The sequence below is a fragment of the Dryobates pubescens genome, chromosome 2 (assembly GCF_014839835.1).
Source record: "Dryobates pubescens isolate bDryPub1 chromosome 2, bDryPub1.pri, whole genome shotgun sequence".
In the NCBI taxonomy this organism is placed as follows: domain Eukaryota; kingdom Metazoa; phylum Chordata; class Aves; order Piciformes; family Picidae; genus Dryobates; species Dryobates pubescens.
Window position 1 is genome coordinate 27973157 of NC_071613.1, and position 19746 is coordinate 27992902.

At 47.5% G+C, this 19746-nt stretch overlaps 1 protein-coding gene across 3 annotated transcripts in view; it reads right to left on the reverse strand.

The window, feature by feature from the left end:
- The window catches only part of NRP2 (neuropilin 2), a 90086-nt gene that overhangs the window by 7751 nt on the left and 62589 nt on the right, over nucleotides 1-19746 (reverse strand). For 2 of the 3 annotated variants that reach the window (XM_054173342.1, XM_054173334.1), the window contains exons 13-15: nucleotides 18384-18646; nucleotides 15197-15293; nucleotides 12831-12851 (exon numbers count right to left, since the gene is read on the reverse strand). In XM_054173342.1, coding sequence (XP_054029317.1) covers nucleotides 12831-12851; nucleotides 15197-15293; nucleotides 18384-18646 — 381 coding nt within the window. Of the gene's footprint in view, nucleotides 1-5982; nucleotides 6854-12830; nucleotides 12852-15196; nucleotides 15294-18383; nucleotides 18647-19746 lie in introns of those variants that run through there. The other variant, XM_054173350.1, reaches the window with a different exon arrangement.

A 19746-nucleotide genomic window follows, 5' to 3' on the forward strand; every position in this document is an offset into this window, starting at 1 on the left:
ACTGCCTCCTGCCAGGTCCCTCTACCCCAGGGCAGAGCTCTGTCTTTTGCCACATTTGCAGATGTTGGCTGTGGCAACTTTCTCAGTGAACAAAATGAGCCTTGCAACAGGAGATATCTTTCCCAAAAGTACCAAATTGCAGCAACTGCCAGATCTCTTTCTGACTTGCCTGCAAGCCTATCTGGCACAGAGGATCCTGATCTGGAGAGAGCCCAAATGGATTCTTGCCCTCCACGTGCTCCTGCTCTCTGCAGGAGACTGAGGGCTCTGGGGCCAAAGGGTATGGTAGCTCATGAGCTCTGCTACATACCATTTTTCACTCCCCAGTAACATCTGCAGCTGTGCCTCCTGGTACAAAAGAGGGGTAGCTGGCTGCCCCCTGGTCCTATCCACAGTGGAGAAGCAACGATGTGCTGCTCACTTCCCCAGGAAGAGCAAGTGCCCTCCTATATGCTTATCCGTCTCTTCTGCTGCTATACCATCCATCTGGGATTGTGCTCTCCTGCCCAGCTCTTCCCCCAGCAAGGGGAGCAGTGAAGGTGTACCGCTCTTCTGCTGCCAAACAGCACCTATGAGGGGCTGAAACATTAAATTCAGCTAAGCCCAGAAAAAAAGGATCAGAAATCCCTGCTCCCCAGAGCAGCAGAGGCAGAGATCCAGCGCCACTCTTATCTTCGTGTTTCTCCCTTTGCTCATTCTCAGCCCTTTTCTCTTTGCAGCAATAGTGTGACTCCAACACACATCATTTTGTTTTGACATAGCAGAGCAGCCGCCGTGGCCTCGCCTTGACACCGCTGCGTTTGGCGGCGGCACAGTGCTGCTCCTTCAGCTGGGAGCCCTGGGGCTGGGGGAGAGACACCTCCCACCCTCCATCAACAAGGAAGTGCTTCTCACAGCAGCAGCACAGGCACCAGGCAGAAACAAATCCCTCCAAATCTCCCACCACTCTATTTCTAGCAGAAAATCAACCTCACTTCTCTCTTCCCCACTCCTCCAGAAACAGAGAACAGCTTCAGCTTACAAAAAGGCTAAATCCCTGCCAAATTTCAAATTAAAACAGTGCTTTGGCTACAGCTGAGTATTAAAGAAAGCAAACAAGCAGCTTCTGCCCTGGCCCAGATACCCTCCACAGCAGTGGGAACCCCATGACCTTATCCTCAGATTGCCTTGGGCTGCCCTTGTGCCAGTGCTTGGTGCACACCACACCACCATCTTCAAACCAGGAGCACTGAGGAGCCTCTTGCATTCCTTAGAATTCCTGTGTGCCTAGAAGATGGAAAAAGCATGTCTGGGTGATTGAAGACCCCGACTGAAAGCACTCAAGAGGCATGAAGCCAGGCTGGGTGCTTGCTGTGGAGGCGAATCCATGTAGGAAGCTATTTCCAGCCCTGGCACTGCCCTCCAATGCGTGGCACCCTGCCCTCGCTGCACGCATGGCTGGTGGCCAAGGTGCCTGCCCAAAAAGAGGACCCTGCCAATGCCTGCCTTCAGCATCTTGACCTTTTCCTGCTTTTGCACCTTTCCTCAGCGCGAGCACAAGTCCAGGGAAATGGTGGTGGCAGCATACATACGTATGATGGTACAGTGGCACCAGGCAGCACGGTTTCTCTGCTCTCCCTTAGCACTGGACTGCCCAGGTAAGGAGCTGCAGTTGGGCTTCAGGGCTCTGTGCTGGAGCTCACCAGTCCCAAGCCAAGCAGCTCCCTCAGCGCAAGGGTAGCACTGCCAGCCCACCTCTGCCATGCAAGGGCTCAGAGCTGGGGGAGAAGTTGGCAGCAGTGCAGCATCCCGACATGTTTATCGCTCGCTCTGTTGTGGCTGTTTGTTTTTACAGCAGCGATGGCTAACGATGCTATTCCTCAAACTGGCAGTCACGCCTGCCACTGCTGCTAAGAGCCGCCAAAGCCACTGATGGAGGAGCTGTGGCAGAAGGCCAAGAGGCTGTCCAAGCTTGCCTCAGGGCCCTTGCCTGGTGTCTGCACGCCTCACTCTGCTGCCCTGACACAGGGCAAGCTGAGGGCAGCTTCATAGGGTTTTACAGGGTTTCAAGAGGCAAAAATCCCAAGACAGCCCTGTGCACATTCTGGTTTCTACCTTATTCCTTTGCATTCACCAGCCTTTCAATTCAGCCTAGGAAAAAGCCCACCTCACCCCTACAGTCTGGAGGAAAGCAGCTCTGGGTTGGTTCCCTGTGCCAAGTGTTGTCTTGCAGACACTTGCCCTGACAGGAGGCTGACCCAGCTGCCTGTCCAGTCTCCACGCTGGGTGAATGAGCACTGTGCTTTGCAGCCTGCTCCTGAGTGATCATCCATCTCGGGCACGTTGACATTGCTGGGACAAGGCACAGCACAGTCCTTCCCATGGTAGCCTTTGCTTTACTAGGCCACTGCTCCCTCTGTCACACCCTCAGTTGCCACCACCTTTGCTTTATCATTTACAGAGAGTGCTTGTGGGCCCTCTCCTGCCAGCCACACAAAGATGCTTTCTCTACAACACAGCAGCAGCTACAGATTAAATGACTAACAGCATCACCCCACCCACATACAACCAGAGAAAAGACATGTCCAGACTCTCACTGTGGCTTTCATTTCCAATGCCACTCTGTGAAATACAGAGCTCCTACTGTTACTCCGAAAAGTTAACCCCCATTTTTTAAAGTGCACCTGAAGTTATCTGGCAGAGGAGGTAGCATCAAAAATCATTCTCAGTTGTATTTATATTCTTAAACAAAGCACACTAATTTTAGCTGCTTTCCTCCCTATGATGTGTTGCAGCCTGAGCAGCACCCAACTCTGGTCAATCTGTCTGCAGCACGCATACAGAATAATGAAACCCGGAATGATTCCTCCCTTTTTGTCGGTTTACTTAACAGAATTTTTTTCTTCCTTGTTGGGAAGCAACCAGCCAGTCTCACTCTCCCCGTCTTTCATATGTGCATATTTGTTTTGAATTTTGCTTGGACAGTCACTGAAGAGTACAAAATGCAAATTACAAGTGCATGGGCTTTGCTGTACAATTAGAGCAAAAAAACCCCCAAACTCAGCTTTGCTTGTGTTTGAACAGCCAATGTGAGGGATCACATTTGAATTATTTCTCTGTTGATAGCCCAAATTCCTAGTAAAGCCAGGAAGTTTCATTGCAAAGCTGAGCTGTATGCCAGAGTAAAGAGTATGACAGAAGGAAAATAAATATGAGACGGAAAGAAAAACCACTCAACCTGGCTGCAAAAGGTATTTCACATGAAATGTGATGCTGCTAACTCCTCTGAAGGGGCAAAAGTTGCACCTAAAAAAGAGGAGGAGAAATGCTGAAGCAGAGGTCCTTACAGCAAGCTGGGAGGACTTGGTTGGAGGCAGGGGAAGCACGCCTCTCCAAACTCTCAGTGCTGCAGCACCGGGGATGCTCCTGCACAGTTCTCCTTTGGGGTCTGACATGCAGGGGCCTGGCAAGGTTTTCCCAGAAGGGGAATGCCTTGCCATTCTCTTTATTAATTTTGGTAATGATTTGCCCAGGTTTTGTTGTGCTCAGGGACAAAGCATGCATCTTGACAGAGCTGGCAGCCAAGCTGGCCCCCACGACCCCAGGAAGTCAGATGTTCTGTCTCCAGGGACCCCAGCCAGGAGAAATTCTGCATAATCACACTGAGCAATTTGGCACTTAAGAAACATTAGTCAAATCCCCAAACAATTCCAAGTGTCGCTCCAGCCGCCCAAAACTTCCACTAAGGACTGGTACAAATGTAATGGATCTAAAAGCCACTATTAATGGCCTGATTCCGAGTGCAGTGAGGCAGGGTGTGTACACCAGCTGCACTGCCAGGAGCTGGGTCTGCACACAGCAGCAACAGGAGCCTCACTTTTGCTACAGGAAATAGCTCTGATGCTCCAAAAGAAAATGTGGAGTTTTGAAATATCACTTCAACCAATAGCATTCTTATTAGCAAAGAAAGAAGAAGGAAGGAAAAACCCCAGATATTTGTATAAAAATATCATCATTTTATTACATTCCACACAATACATCTCAAAGAGTTTCAAATTTCCACAAGGTATTTTTCACACACAGGCAACTGGGCAACACGGGGATCTCAAGGCTCAAGGAGCAGGGAAGAACTGGGAATAAAAATCTCGAAGTGACCTTCTGTTTTGTCTTTGGTGATTTTTGGTTTGAAAGACAGGGCACCACATTCTCCTCTCTGATGCACCAATGCACACTTGCTAAGTCCATGGGGGTGAACCTGGTCGAAGCGAGGGGATCATCTGAGCTATGGAGACTGAACTGACTTTAGAAACATGATGGTATTCTCCACTGACATGGCTTAGGCTGACCTGAAAATGCAGCAAGGGCATGCCGATATTTCACATCTGTTCTAATTTGAAGCTGGCTGTGGGAGTTGGGGGATTTCATCTCACAAACTATACACACCACACCACCAGTGCTGCATAACAAAGAGGCTCAGAGAAAGCACCCCAGCTTTGGAAGCCTCTCTCCAGGGACCTCTAGGCAGCACTACCCGCAAGGTGACAGGAGCTGCCTTGGGTTCCTACTACCCTTGAAAAGCTTACGGGAGCTAGACCCTGGTGGCACGCTGCCCCAGGCGCCCACCACCCTTAATGGGCTCACCATGTCAAATCACCCTGGGTTTTTCTGTGCTCCCTGCTTGTTTTAGACACTTGCTGGTGCAGCTGAGGGAGTCTCACTGAAATCTGTTGAGTAAAGAGGATAAGAAGCTGAAACAGGCGGCATGAGGAAGGGAGGGGAAAATGTTACCACCACTGAGAGAGAGACCCTGGGGAGAGGTCTCTGCTACAATAGGAGCCAATACCACAGAAGTACACAGCACTGTTTGTGTTTCCACTTTTTCTCCAGACCAAAAGTAACCTCAAGACTGTAGGGCAGTTAACAGAGCTTCTCATCTCAATTCATTTTATGCAATACTCATGGGCAGAGGAAGGGTGGGGAGCACTAGCAAGTTTAGGAAGGATGTGGGAATCTGATCACTCATCACAAATGAACACAAACAAGATGAAGAACCTTGCTCACTGGAGGTACTATTTTTTTGCCTGCAAACAGATTAGAGTTAACGATTCAAACCACTTTTGCATGTCATCATTCAGTTATTTATATAAGGCATTTCCACTACAATACGCTGGGCCATTCAATAGTTGGAGGCGTGTTGGGAGGCTCCATCTTGCCTCCCCACTAAAAGCAGCAGCAATAGCTGGGCCCCACTGGCACGCCTGCTAGGTGCTACTGATGCTTTAAGGAGCAGAACATTAGCAAACGCAAAATTAATTGACATTCTAGAAAGTCAACTGGCAATTTTTAAGATTCAGCAGCTATGAATCAGGCAGAGAAAAAAAACCAAGCCCAAAACCCAGAAAGGGGAATTATACCTGTCCCTTGAACATTCCTAGCAGAAAGACGAGGAGGAGCCCTCTCCCCCTTCCCCACAGAAAAGCAAAACTATCAGCACCCAGAGTGAGGACACTTACAAAATAAATAAACCTTCATTTCTCAAGGAACTACAGTATTTAGCATCCACCTTAGACCTGCTGAAGTCTATGTGTTACCCTAAGGCTGGCTTTAACAGACACAAACAAAACATTCATTATGAGCTTCTCTGATATAAGGCAACTTTAAATAGATTCACTTATGGGCGGTGGAAGAGGAGGGTTCAACCACCTTCCAAACAATGGCTGTGTTATCATGTTGGCTGCAGAAAGAATAAGATGGAGAGATCTTACTTTTTGGATGTCTATGAACCAATCTGGATTCTTCTAGCCATCTGAGATGGACATTCCTAACTGTCCAGCCTGGCCTCTTCTCATTTTGCACCCAAGACAGTAATGCTATCAAACAAGAAACCCAGCCAAAGCTAGATAAGGCAACAAAAAAAAGCATTGCTCTCCTCCCCAAGTAAACAAATCAGGGTATTTACCATAAACCTGTCCCAGACCTTCCAGAGGAAAGGTGGGAAGGGAAGTAAGGTTAAAAAAAAAAAAGAAAAAAAAAAGGCATTCCTTGTGCAAGTAGAAGCAACAACAATTAAAAAGGGGCCGATTCTAAACATACATTCAGTCAGACGTGCGCACACCCATCCACACTCCCATACGCTGATTTTGCACACACGCACACACAAGCCACACACACACAAGCTTCCAGGCTTGCCATCACGTTTCTTTGTAGGTTGCCTACTGGGAGAAGAAAAAAACCTAAACCAAACAAGCCTACCAACAACAACAACAAAAAAACCCCTCCACGAACAAACACACAACAAAACAAAAAACCCCACCCGACACCCCAAGAGTCCTCAAAAAGTAATTGAAAGGGAGTGTTCACTTCTGAAGTGAAGGGGTGGTGTGTCTCTTCTGGCAATCCAAGATGCAGCATTAGTTTAGAGTTTGTAAAAGATTCAGGGAGGGCTAAGGGGAAGGAGAAGGGGTGGAGATGTCTAAGAGTTCACATGAATGCTAGGTAAGGAAAAAAGTGCAAAACTGAGGCAACGTATTTGAAGTCTTAGTTTCTGTCTGTCTGGTTTGTGTTTTGTTTGCTCTCTTGTTCCTGTTCGGCTCTCAGCAGCGTGAGCTGGGGTCTTGCTCTAGTTTTATGGTTAGGGTTGGCTCCACGGCCACAGGGGCCCCGTTGGCATAGTGGGAGGTTTTGTAGGTGATGGAGTGATCGCTCTTCTTGGCCGCATAGCGGAACCGGTGGTAGTGGAGCACAAGGGCCAGCGCGACGGAGACCAGCACCACAACAGCACCTCCGGCGGCAATAACGTAATACCAGTAGGCTGGGATGGGCTGCACTGACACCGTGTCCACTGTGGGCTCGGTCCCTGGCAGGAGGGTTGCCCCTGGGGAGGAGACACAGAACAGGGTTGCTAGGCGGGAGGCATGCAGACGCACAAAGAAACACACATGCTTTTTTAAAAGTACAGCACCGAGTAACATGAGGTCCCAGGGCCACCTCCAGATACAGGGCGTGCTCTGGGCGGGAAGCACAGCCTGGCATTTGCTGAGCCCACATATTCACAAGGCCTTTTTCTTCCCTTTTAATTAATCAGGCTGCCTGGATTGCAATACAAATTCCATGTGCATGCTATTATTACTGTTATTACTGTTATTTCTGGCATCAACCAATGTTTTCTTCCCCTATTTTTTTTGACCATCTCCTGATCAGCCGCCTGGTTTTGTCTCCATGTGGCAGAGGTTAAGCAGTAACAAAACACATCACATCCTAATTGGAGGAAGAGAGTAATCTCAGATGGCCAAGGAAGTTACCACAGGGAACTGGGAAAGAAATTACAGGGAGAAACATTTGTTTTTCTTATGGAAAAGACAAAGAAGAAAAAAGCACTCTGCATACAGGTGAGATCTCATTAGGTGCCCCATTCACAAACTTACAGATTTCATTATCATTTTTAAAGCAAGGAAGGATGCTTATGATTATTTGCGTGGCACAGGCTGTGAAATTCAGCCCAACACTCACATAAGAAACTCATGCTTTCTGCAGTTTAAGGAGGCTAGGATGATGAATTCATGCTTGATAAAGCAAACACACCCAGGAAGGGCTGGAAAAGCACCTGCCTCCCTTGAATTTGAGGTCAGGCAGGTCCCAGGCTCGGCCATGTGCTGGTTAACCCTTCCTACTCTTGCAGTTGCAGTGTGTTGCAGGGCACAGCTGCAACATGCTGCTCAGGTCATCCCAGGACAGTGTGGTGCACATCTGGTGATCAAATGGGTGTAAAAGCTCACTGCCAGTCCACGGAAGCATGCACACACACACACACACACACCTCCAGTAGGCACCATTGTCTATGCTCACACCCATGCCCAAAACTGGCTCTGTGCTATTCCTCCTGCTCATGCTGCTCCTACCTCCCCAGCTCCACTCAAGGAGGCGAGCTGTAAATAACTCATCAGGGCTGCACTTCTGCACCACATCTATTTACTGGCTACTTCAAGAGGGATGAAGACCACAGGGAAACTCTTTGAACACTTTGCTTTGACTCTGGACACACCGAGACCCCCACTCTGCTTGCCCTCTCCAGCCTGCTGGTGGAGTGTAGTCCCCTGGCTAGGTGCCAGCAAGCAGAATTTTGGGGCTGCTCTCAGTTTGGTAAGCATATTGCTGAGCTCTGTGCTAACCAAATTCCAGCTTGGTTTCCTGAGCAGGCTCAGAGGATGCCAAGTGGAAAAAATGAAGCAGTGCAGGATGCACTTGACTTTGCTAGCAGCAAGGGCATCTCACAGCTCAGTCTCTGCCCTCCCCTCCAAATACTGCTCTACCAGGAGAGCCACTGGCTGGCAAATTTGGGATGGTAACAGCTTTTCTCCCGCTGGTGGCATAGGAGTGAGGGCAAAATGATGGTTCCTCTGCTAGTCACAAGGCCTTCCTCCCCTTCCCATCCCACAAAACCCAGGCACAGGGAGTAAAAATAAGAATGAATGCTGCACCCAGATGAATCTCTACAACAAAATAAGCTTCAAAACCAAGAAAAAACACACAGACAAGACAAATCCTGCTTTTACAGAGCAGGAGGCTGGGAAACCACCCACATATTTGTCATTGTAGGCAACAAATTCACATGTCTCAGGAGAAACCCAACAGATATGCCACCCTCACCCTGTCACAATCTGCCACCCCCTTGTCACCAGGAATGGTGGTGGCCTTGTCCCTCCTGCCCCCATGATGGCACCTTGAGAATAGGGGTACAGGACAGACTGTGTGTTATGTATGGCAAAGGCAGGGAACAGACAGTCCACTGATTTCCTCTGCTTTCTCTGACCATCCCACTGAGGGGCAATGAATGCAGCGCACCCCTGCTCCTCAAGCAACTGCTGCCCTTCACCTGGATTCATGGGAGGTGGCAGTGTGGGACACTCCATAGGGGCCACCATCACCCCCCTGCCAGGATTCAACACTGCCTTGAAATTCACTGATAATCTGCCACAGTCTCCTATCACAGACCCAGCCAGCCAAGCTGCCCAGACCCTCATGCAGTCCACTGACATCCCAGGTAGATCAGCAACACTTTTCCTGCACCTGACACTGGAGTGCAGGGCTGACCCCCAGGAAGATCATGGGACTGCTTTCTGTGTGGAGGCCACTATTATATATACACTTGGTGACAACCTTTGCTTACAAAGAGCCTTGCTCCAGAAAGGCTTACAAGTGGAAGGCCTCTCACACCTACTGGTGGAAACTGGGCTGGGAGAGGGAGGTAGGTGTTATGGATGCCAATGGCTCCCAAGCCTGTGGAGAAGCAGCACTCCGTTCTGAAAACACAGAGGAAAGGAAGGTTTCCATGGCCTTCTGATGCCTGGGCATTGCCCAGTATAGGGCTGGGAGTATAAAGGGTGGGTACACTGACCATGGTGCCCAGCCTGTACCCCCTGCCCTTTCCCCACACACCTCTGCCCTCTGCCTTCTTCTAATGTGGCTCAAATGATACAGTTTGTGGGAAGGATCCCCGAAGGATCCAACCTCTGGATTGGCTCTGACCCACTCCAGGTGTCCTTGTGCAGTAGCCAAGGCTGCAATTTTGAGGGGTGGTGCAGAGTCCGTCCTTGGCCCCTGTTTCCGCACCCTGTGGCGCTGCTGAGGAGATAGCAGAAGTCTGGAGAGTTCGCTTAGCAACTGAAGTCATTAAGGAATCACACTTAGTTGTCTCTAAGCCTTAACAAAGCCAATTCCCAACATTAATGATTGTTCTTCCTTACACAGTCAGCCACTAAATATAGCTGCCCATCCACTCAGCACACAGTGCTGATCTTATCTGTTCTGTTTTTACTGGTTCAGTTGCTCTCTGGAAGTTTTATATCAGTGGAAAGGTTCTCTGCTCAGGGAGATGGAAATAAAAAATCCATCTTCTTAACTTAATAATTTTTCCACTCCCCTTTGCCTTCCCACCACACACACACACACACATTTGCCCTTCCTCATTTATTCACTAGGGCACTCATCTTAATAAAGAAATGCCTCTTGCTGTTGCTGTCATATTTGTGGGTGCTATCTGTACGCACAGCTTGGGACACTGCTTGGTGGCAACCTGATTTAATCCCTACAGGGTAGACTATTTCATATGCGTGTGCTGCTGCACTCACACCCCCAACCTGGCCAGGTACAACCCCTTCCTCTTCCCAACAGGAAAGACTCTACAGAGACCAGTTTTAAAGATGTGCAGCAGAAATCAAAACCCAAAAGAAACAAAAGTACAAGTCATCTGGGGGAGAAGGAAAAAAAAAAAGAAAATAATTTCCAGAGAGCCTCCTAGAGGGTTGCCTGCCTTGCTCTGGCACTGCTGTGTCACAGCTCCCGTTCCTCTCCAAAATCACTGACATTAACTGCAGTGGACAAGCAACACAGCTGAACTTCTCATAGATAGCGCAGATGAAAGCAAGTGTTACACTCATTTAAAACAATTGCCACAAAACCCTTAATTGCTTCCTGCCATTTCTCCAGGAAGATGTCCCCTCTTGATCTGGGGATACTTGGTATGGGAGAATACACCAGTCCCTAAGATAAATTCTCCTTACAGTTTGTGTCCATGCTCCTTGGAATATGGATCTTATTTTCAACCTGGTATTTATCTAACTCCTTGCTTCTAGCCACTTGTTATACCTTTTCTTTAAGGGTGAGCCGCACAAACACTCAAATGCAGCACAGTTCAAGCACACTTGACTGGTCTTGTAAGATCCCAATCCACCAGCTGAAAAATATTCCACCTACACAATTTTCTTCTTATTTTTTGCCATGTGATCCTGAAGCCTGAAAGGTGCATGTTTTCATTTTTTCTTCTAAGCCAGGAGAGGAATGATTTGCTATTATTTTTAACAGCATCTGACTTTTACAGCTCATCATGTAATTGTAGGAGTTGGGGCTACAAAACATCCCAATACTTCCTGCACAATCTTTCCTCTCCAGCTCCTTTTTTTGCCTCCGGCCAAGGACTTCTTCCCTTCCTTCTACCCAGTTCTGTTGAGCATCTCTGTCTTTCCCTCATTTCAATTACTATCTTGTGGTCTCCAATTTTCATCTTCACTTCTTCATCTTTTACCTTTGCATTTTGCTCTTTCCTTGATCACTCTACCCCTCTGTCCTATCTATTCCTACCTGTCAAAAAGGGACACCTTCTCAACCTTTTGCTTCTACTGTCTCCCTGTTGTGACCAGTGTTAGGATGTCCTCAAGGGAGGTAGCACAGGTGTGGTGGCTCCACTGGCATAAGCTTGTGAGCTTGTGTGAAGGGGAGGTGTGCCTGCAACAGCATCTGCCTGTGGTGCTCAGGGCACAGCAAATGCTGCCTTTGCCCAGACAGTGTGCCCTGGGGAATATGATTGGGAAATGGATGTATACAGGCAACAGGGCACATAACAAAAAGGAAAAGAAGCACCATGAATAAGCAGGACTTTGGGATAGATTTGATGTGAAGACTGAGAGGCTCAAACTGAATACAACATGCATGATACAAGCTCCAAAATACAAGGATAGTGTCCACAAAATAGGTATCAGATGAGGCCCAGATTAAGATACAGTAGGTGTGCATAAGGAAGGGTTATGAGGCTTCACCTGTCAGCTGAGAACATTGCAGTTGTTTTTCCAGTAACACCACAGGCTTGAGTAAGAGATAAAAAAGCAGCCTACAAACAGGCAAACCCAAATTCCTAGTTATTACTGTATGGGTATAACTGTCAAATACTGTTTTATATCCTGGCCATGTCCCTCCCATGGTAAAGCTCCACACCCTGCATCACACCCCAGGGACAGAGCTGCACCTGTGACTGCCACAGGTCTCAAGGCATATACCCACCAGAGCCAGCTTTGCCCTAAACAGAAATGTTGCTGCTTCCAGGGTAGAGCCTAGCCATGCCCAGCAGCCCACCAGCAGAACAGGGGATGGGAAGAGTATGGACATCATATCCAAGCGAAAGCAAAGGGCACATAGACTGAACAGACAAAACAACTTTCAAAGTTCAGATGAGCCTCAAGTTTGCTCTTCATCACAACACAACCCCTAGATGCATTCCTGAAGAAGGAGATAGGAAAACAAAATCCAAAACCAGAACATGGGGAAAAAAAACCTCAGACAGATGAAGCTGATCTTCCTTGCAAAAGCAGATAGCTTTTCCCACCCCAGAGCGAGACAGCATCCCCACTGACTGCTCAAAGAGCAAGGCAGTTTTTCTGAGTTTCTCACCTTATTCTCCTACTCTGTAGGCTTGATCAGAGAAATACAGGTTTCTATCCTCTAGGCTAGTATTAAGCTATTAAATGCACCATTTCACTTTGTTTTCGTTTTATTGACTGTCACCTTCAGAGCTCCTCATGGCAGTTTGCTCTCCTACTTCTACCTCCCAACTCCCTTCCCCCTCCAAGCAGACCAGCTCCATCTACCTTCACCAGCAGCTTGAACACCACCACTGTGAGAGCATCCATAAACTAGAGAACAACCACTTCTCTTTTAATTGGGTACAGGCTTTTCCTTTAAGTGATCTGATAAGTACCCTTTTGTCATCAGATGTCCTATGCTGGGCTCAGCTGCTCTTCAGGAGGCCTTGTAATAGCAAGTTTCCCAATGCTATTTAGACCCACGACAGTAGGACTTGTCTGTTTGCCTGCTCCCTGCCACCTAACAGGTGTCAATGTGCCACCTCCTGCAGCTGTGGCAGGGGAGGTTTAGCACACTCTTGCCATATTACTGCTCAGAACATTGCAGCTTGTACAAGCACACACATTGCTTTCCTTTTAAGTAAAAGCCCATGCCAACAGAAAAAAACAAAACCAACACTGAGAGAACTGCAGTTTTACCTGGAAAGTGTAAGTTCTCACCTGGGAAAGCTGTGATGGGTTCTGCAAAGGAAAAACCAAAACCTAATATTAGAGAGGGAAATATAACACATTGGCTGAAGCAGAGCAAGCATGCATCTGTGGCCCACAGAAACCACTCGCTGGGAACAGCAAAGGTACCGGGATGGGGAAATACTCTATCTCAGCTGAGGACCAACCAGACACAATGAGCTTCAACTTAGACACAGACTTTGGAGTGTATAAATGTATGTCCTGTGATATATATTTGTATGTCTGATGTTGAGCACCATTTGAATTCAGCTAGCTGGCCTGTGTAGTGCAGAGACAAAGCCCCAGTTGGCCCAGCAATGAAACCCTGGATCCCTCTAAAATTTCCAAGTGCAGTTTGGTTTCTGGCTCAACTCTGGCATCGTTATTCACATGGGAACAGTGTTACTTCTGGCCATTCTCCTCTCCATCTCACAGTGACAAAAAACAAAGGCAAGTAATTTTTTTCTTCCTTCCTGATACTTTGAAGAAGTAATCTACCACAAATTACTGGATATGAAAAGCAATAATCGGTACTTATTACTGATTACTTTCACACAGAAGTAATAGACTTCTGATTATTTTTAGATTACTTCTGCATTATGCTTGTGAGTCACAGAAGCAGACTCTGACTCCACCGAGTGCTATGAAATCATCACTCAAGCTCAGAATGTGAATGACACATTTGTCAAAGTTAAAAATTATTGTGACTTAGTGTTCTTTCATGCCAAAAAGGGATCAGATTACTTTCCAGGATTACATTCGAAAAAACAGTAGCCTGTGCTGGAGTCAGCTATTCTTGTGGTTCTGGCAGAAAGACAGCAGAACTGTATTTCTACCATTTGGTTATTTTGGTGACATAGGAAATGAGCCATGCATAATGTTTAAGTTTGCCGTGGAGGCCCTTTGCTAGGAGATGATCTGAAACAAACTATCCTTATCGGCTCTCAGATTCCCATTCGACTTCCTAGAATGGGACAAATAGTTTTACAGAACAGTTTGATGTTATTTTAAGGGCTGGCAATACTTGAAACTTGATAATTTATTAATGCTCTTGTTTTGAAACATTAAACTTCAAGTTCATGAGGCCCAAGATACAGTAACACTGGAGCTAGGTGAATTGCTGAGCCTGAGAGATGTTAGGTAGGAAATGCTATTAAGGTTAATCATCGGTTTTGCTTCTCAATGCCACAGAAGGCAAAGGATTAAAACACCACTGAAAAGCCTTAAATACAGTGAATTTGAAATATTGAGTATTAGCTCCTTGGCAGATGGGAGACTAGCAGAGTTTAAAGCATCAAAGAAATGGGACCAACAGCTCTCAAGAGCATCTGCAGGGCAGTTGTGGTCCTGTTCTATTATTAATGCTTGTTCTTGTACCATCTTCACTACTGCCTGCCTGCACAGTGAAGCAAGGAATGCAACCAACCCTTCTCAGGCAGTCTCTTCTACTTGGGTCAGACTGGGATCCTCCTCTCCCTTGGTGGGGGAGAGGAGAACAGCTTCAAAGCCAGAGAGGAGCAAGGCCCTACTTCACCTGACCTTTTCCACTGACTTTAGGATGGGTCAGACAGTTTGCAGGTGTTTAACCATGAAACAGGTCTTCTGGGTCACACAGAAATACATAGCCTCGCTATGGTGGGCAGCTCTCTGCACAGATCTCACTAATTGAATACAACTGGTCCCATGCTCAGCTGGGATGGCTCTAAATCCACATCCAAGCTAGATGGTGACCAGAGCCATCAGAGTGTATGCATGGCTGCACCAGGTAGAGGAACATGGCAGGGCAATGGCTTCACCGGCAAACTGCTAAAACACGCTTTCTACACTCTTTTTTAAAACAGTCCTCTCTGTCTCTCACACTGAATGAACCCATCTGGCTTTTGGCCTGGTTTGAGGGATGGTGAATTCTAGGACAAAACTGTCTTTTGTTATTCTGTTAACATTGCTGTAAACCCCCTCTGTTATTTTATTTCTTATTAGAGAAGATTCCTTTTGAACTCATCAGCCCTTCTAAGCATGTAATACTGACAGCTGGCTTCTTTTGTCCAGCGCTTTCCTTTTAAATTTGGTGCATGTCCTTATCACATAGAATAGTCATTGGTAACCCTCAGCTCCACTTTGAGCTTTGTGCAGCAGAGAAACGTGCTTCCTGCCTCTTACACCATTGCACCCAGAGAACCCATCTCCAGCAACTGAGACCACTTCATTTCTTTTATGGGCAAGGAACATCCCAGGTGAGATCCAGAATCTCTCAAGCAGGGAATATGTGGCCCACTGTCAGCCTGTGAGTGAAGGCTCTCCACTCCCTCCCCTGCCCCCTGCCACCCCTGCCCCCCATGGCCACACATGACACATACCCATGCAGTTCTCCAGTGGGATGTCGGTGCCTAGCCGGATGTCATCGAGGGCGAGCTCTCCTGAGTGGCCATTCCGTATAAATCCCTCAAACACAATCTGTGAAAAATTGGAACAGAAATGTCACTGCTAAGCTGAGAGGCAAAGATTGGCTGCTGCTTCTGAGGGAAAGAGCAGGAAAATCTGCTCCTGGCTTTCCCTGCACATATGTGGATGACCTGAGCCTAATACTGCTTCCTTCCCCTGCCTCTGCCACATGTTCCCAAGAAAAGCTGCTTTGCAGGGGTGGGTTCAGCAGAGAGATCATTACCTGGCCTGGCAGCACTTGGCGTGCAGTTTGTTCCAATTAAATGCCTCTTGCACAGAATAAAGACTCAGTAAAACAATGTTCTGCATCACAGGTCACCCCTTGGCCCTTGCATAAATGATGCAAGTGACATAATACTGACTTACAGCACTGTCAGATTTGGCCCATGATATTAACTGGGCTATGATCAGAAAAAAGAAGGGAAGTTCACAAAATGCACAGCTACATTAACTGTAAAGTGCTGTTCCCATCAACATTACATAAGAATTATTGAAATGTTGGAGAAGGGTCAATTTATTTCTACTTAATTACAGGCAAAATATATTGTAAAAATAAACAAAGTCTGGCTCTAAGAACTGCTGAGTAGAAAGACTTGCATTATTTACATAATGATGCTGTTGTTTAATGAATGCTATATATATATATAAAATGTATATTCACTCTTAACACACAAAGTAGAAAGCCAGTGCCCATCACTCTTATCTGTAGGCATATTATGCTTACTAAAAAGCCAAACACACACACAAACTAGTCATAGAATCATGGAATGATTTGAGCTGGAAGGGACCTTAAGGGCCATCTAATTCTGACCATAGGCACAGATACCTTCCACTAGACCAGGTTGCTCAAAGTCTCATCCATCCTGGCCCTGAACACTTCTAGAGATGGGGCATTCACAACCTCTCTGGGCAACCTGTGACAGTGTCTTACCACCCTCACAGTGAAGAACTTCCTGCTTACATCTAATCTAAATTTTCCCTCTTTCAGTTGAAAGTCATTACACCTTGTTCTATCACTACTTGACCTTGCAAAAAGTCCCTCTCCGGCCTTCCTTTCAGTACTGAGAGGCTGATAGAAGGTTTCCCCAGAACCTTCTCTTCTCTAGGCTGAAAAATCCAAACTCTCCCAGTCTGTCTTCACTGGGGAGGTTGTTCCAGACCTCAAATCATTTTTTTTTGACCTCCTCTGGACTTCTTACATTGGGGATCCTAGATCTGAACACAGTATTCCACATCACATGAGACCTGAGAATAGGGGAACAATCACCTTTCTCAACCTGCTAGCCACAATTCTTTCAATGCAGCCCTGCTGGCTTTCTGGGCTGCCCGTGCTCTTTACTGGCTCGTACTGAATTTCTCATCAACCAACACCTCCAAGTCATGCAGCTTCAGTGCAAAACTTTTGCTTTCCTGCCTCCTCTCAAGGGTCCAAATAATTTCCTAAGGCCACATATTTCACAAATCTTCTCACAGAACCAACCAGGTTGGAAGAGACCTCCAAGAACATCAAGTCCAACCAATCACCTAACCCTAGACCATGGCACTAAGTGCCTCATCCAGTCATCGTAAATACCTCCAGGGACATTGACTCCACCACCTCCCTGGGCAGCCCATTCCAATGGGCAATCACTCTTTCTGTGAAGAACTTCTAAGATCAAGCCTAAACCTCCCCCTACACAGATTGAGACTATGTCTTCTTGTTCTGTTGCTGGTTGCCTGGGAGAAGAGATCAACACCCATCGGGCTACAACCACCCTTCAGGTAATAAGGCAATAAGATCTCCCCTGAGACTCCTCCAGGCTAAACAACCAGCTCCCTCACCCACTCCTCATAGGGCTTATGCTCCAGACCCCTCACCAGCTTTGTTGACCTTCTCTGGACATGTTCCAGCAACTCAACATCTTTCCTGAACTGGACACAGTAGTCAAGGTGTGGCCTAACCAGTGCTGAATACAGGGGCAGAATGACTTCCCTGCTCCTGCTGGCCACACTCTTCCTGATACAGGCAAGGATGTTGTTGGCCTTCTCGGCCACCTGGGCACACTGCTGGCTCGTGTTCAGTCTACTGTCAACCAGTACCCCCAGGTCTCCCCCATTTTGGGTCCTGCCCTTCACCCAGAGTGGCTGGACATTCAGAACACATCACCTTCCTGAAGTTCATCTGACTGAACAGGGGACTGAGCATCAGAGCTGTTGGTCCCAAGTTCAGGCCAGCAACCCACATGGGAGGCAGCAATATAGAAAGGTCAGCATCCTGAGAGCAGCATCCCTCTGTCAGGGTCTGGACTGAGAGTGGGCTGGAGCAAGTTCATGCTTCCTCCTGCTTTGGAGAGTGCTGGATGATGTGCTGATGCTCATTAATAAATCACAACATTAGCCTTTTCTCCTTGGCAAACTGCACGCTGCCTACAAGGACTAATCATGCCAAAGGCACTCCTGGAGGCAGCAACCTCTCTGCGGGGTGCTGGCACAGCCGTGCCAGAAGGTCTCGGGCTGCAGCAGTGAGCAGCATGGCTCCCTCCAGCTCATCCCTTCTCCTTCTCTGATCTCCTAACTGTGGGACAGGATCTTGATCCCTCAGCACTGCACCCAGCCCTCTGATCTGGTCTAAGGTATCTGAGAAGTCGATTCACAAACTTCTTGCACATCTGCACTTGCAGGTGGTGCTGGAGAAGGGCTGTTTGCTGCCTACCCTTAAAAGCTGGCTGCGCCACTTCCCAGTTCCCCGTTTCTCCCAGCTGCAAGGTTTGGGTTCACTCCCTGGAGCTGCATGCTTGCTTTGGGACAGGCATGATGGCCATTAGTTGTGGGGACAAAATGTACAAAACAAGATTGGAAAAAAGAAAAGGACTGAAAAATATTTGCAAAATGGAAGATTTAAGGAACATAAAAGCCAATAGGCTGAACAAAGGTCCAAGTCTGTGCAGAAGACAGGCACTCTCCGAATAACAAACAGTGTCGTTTAGTTACTATGGTAACTTGAGAAACACAATGAAAACAGCCACATTCCCTAATGATGAATGGGCCCTGGCTCTGAAACACTGAAATAAAGATGCTGGATGATGCCTGCCTGGTCCAGCACACCCTCCATGATCATCTCACCTGATATTCCATGTCATAGCTTGGCAAGATGATGCGGCCCTCCCTCCACTCTTCCCCTTGGTCCTCTGTGATGACCCACAGTGCCTTGTGCTCTTGGCTGGCTTCCCTCCAGACCCGCAGCATCACCCCATTGCTGCCCCACACTCGGTACTGGAAGACCATGCAGACAGCACTCCGGGGCAGATAGATGGTGGGGCTAATGAGTCGGGCTCGCTGACCTTCCCTCCTTCCACTGCTCTGCAGCTGCAGGTAATTCTTGCTGTCTGTTCAAAGAGGAAAACACCATTAAATTATTCTGTGTCCAACAAGAGTCTCACCTCCTGCCAGGCAGCTTTGTCAGTGCTGGGCAAACTCTCACACCCATGCCTGTAGGGTCTCCTGACACTCTCCACATGTGCAGCAAATTGTGCAATTGCTGCACCCTTTGCAGCCTGGGCAAGGCACATTTTCCTCACTAGCCACTGCTGTCTGGTGGGAGGCTGACAGCAAAACCAGAACCTGGTAAGCCAAAGATCAACATAATCAGGAGAAGTTAAAGAGCAGTTATTGCCAGAAGCAGCAATGCCACGATAATGACATTGGCAGAGGTGCGTGCTTATTCTAATGGTTGCTTGCTCAGTGAACAAGCCTGAGGTGGGTTTTTCTCATCACTGGTGCTGAAAACTCATCTCGGGATGGGGATCTCAGGCTGTGTTCATTTTGCCTCTTTTCATCCCCAGTGGTAAACACTCCACAGTCAGGCTTTAACTGACAGTTTTGTTTTGAGGATACACAGGACAAAATGAAAGCCGGGCTCTGTTTCCTGTAATGCAGAAAAACAGTCCCTAAAGCAGAGCACAGAGGAGGGACCTGGTGGCTGAGAGTGAAGTATGCACAGGTGACAACCACATAGTAGCAAACATAGCTGAAATACATACAGCAGAAGATGCACTTGCTTTAATATTAGATTTAAATTGTGACATGCTTTTTGTCAGTCCTCAGGGAGTTGATTTGGTATGTGTGATATCCCAGGAACTGGAGATGCTTGACCTGAATACCAACAGCAGCAAAAGCCCATGGATACAAATCCCTGGGCATGACTGTTTTGGTCTGGAATCAGTGGTTTCTAGGCCTCTCTGATAAGAAGCCTCCTCAAGGAGTTTCCCGTTTGCAGCTTGGATGCTTTCAAGTCTCTTAGCACAGAGTGAAAGCTGAGCATGTAGCTGATCTGATATTTACCTGCCCTGCCCCATCATGACCATCAGTAGGACAGAGTCCCTTGGGTTGCTCTGGCTGCAGTGCCTGCAATATGAGGTGACACAGACAGGCCAGTGACAGATATTGCTGTATTTTGCATTTCACTCAGAGGGATGAGCACTTGCTC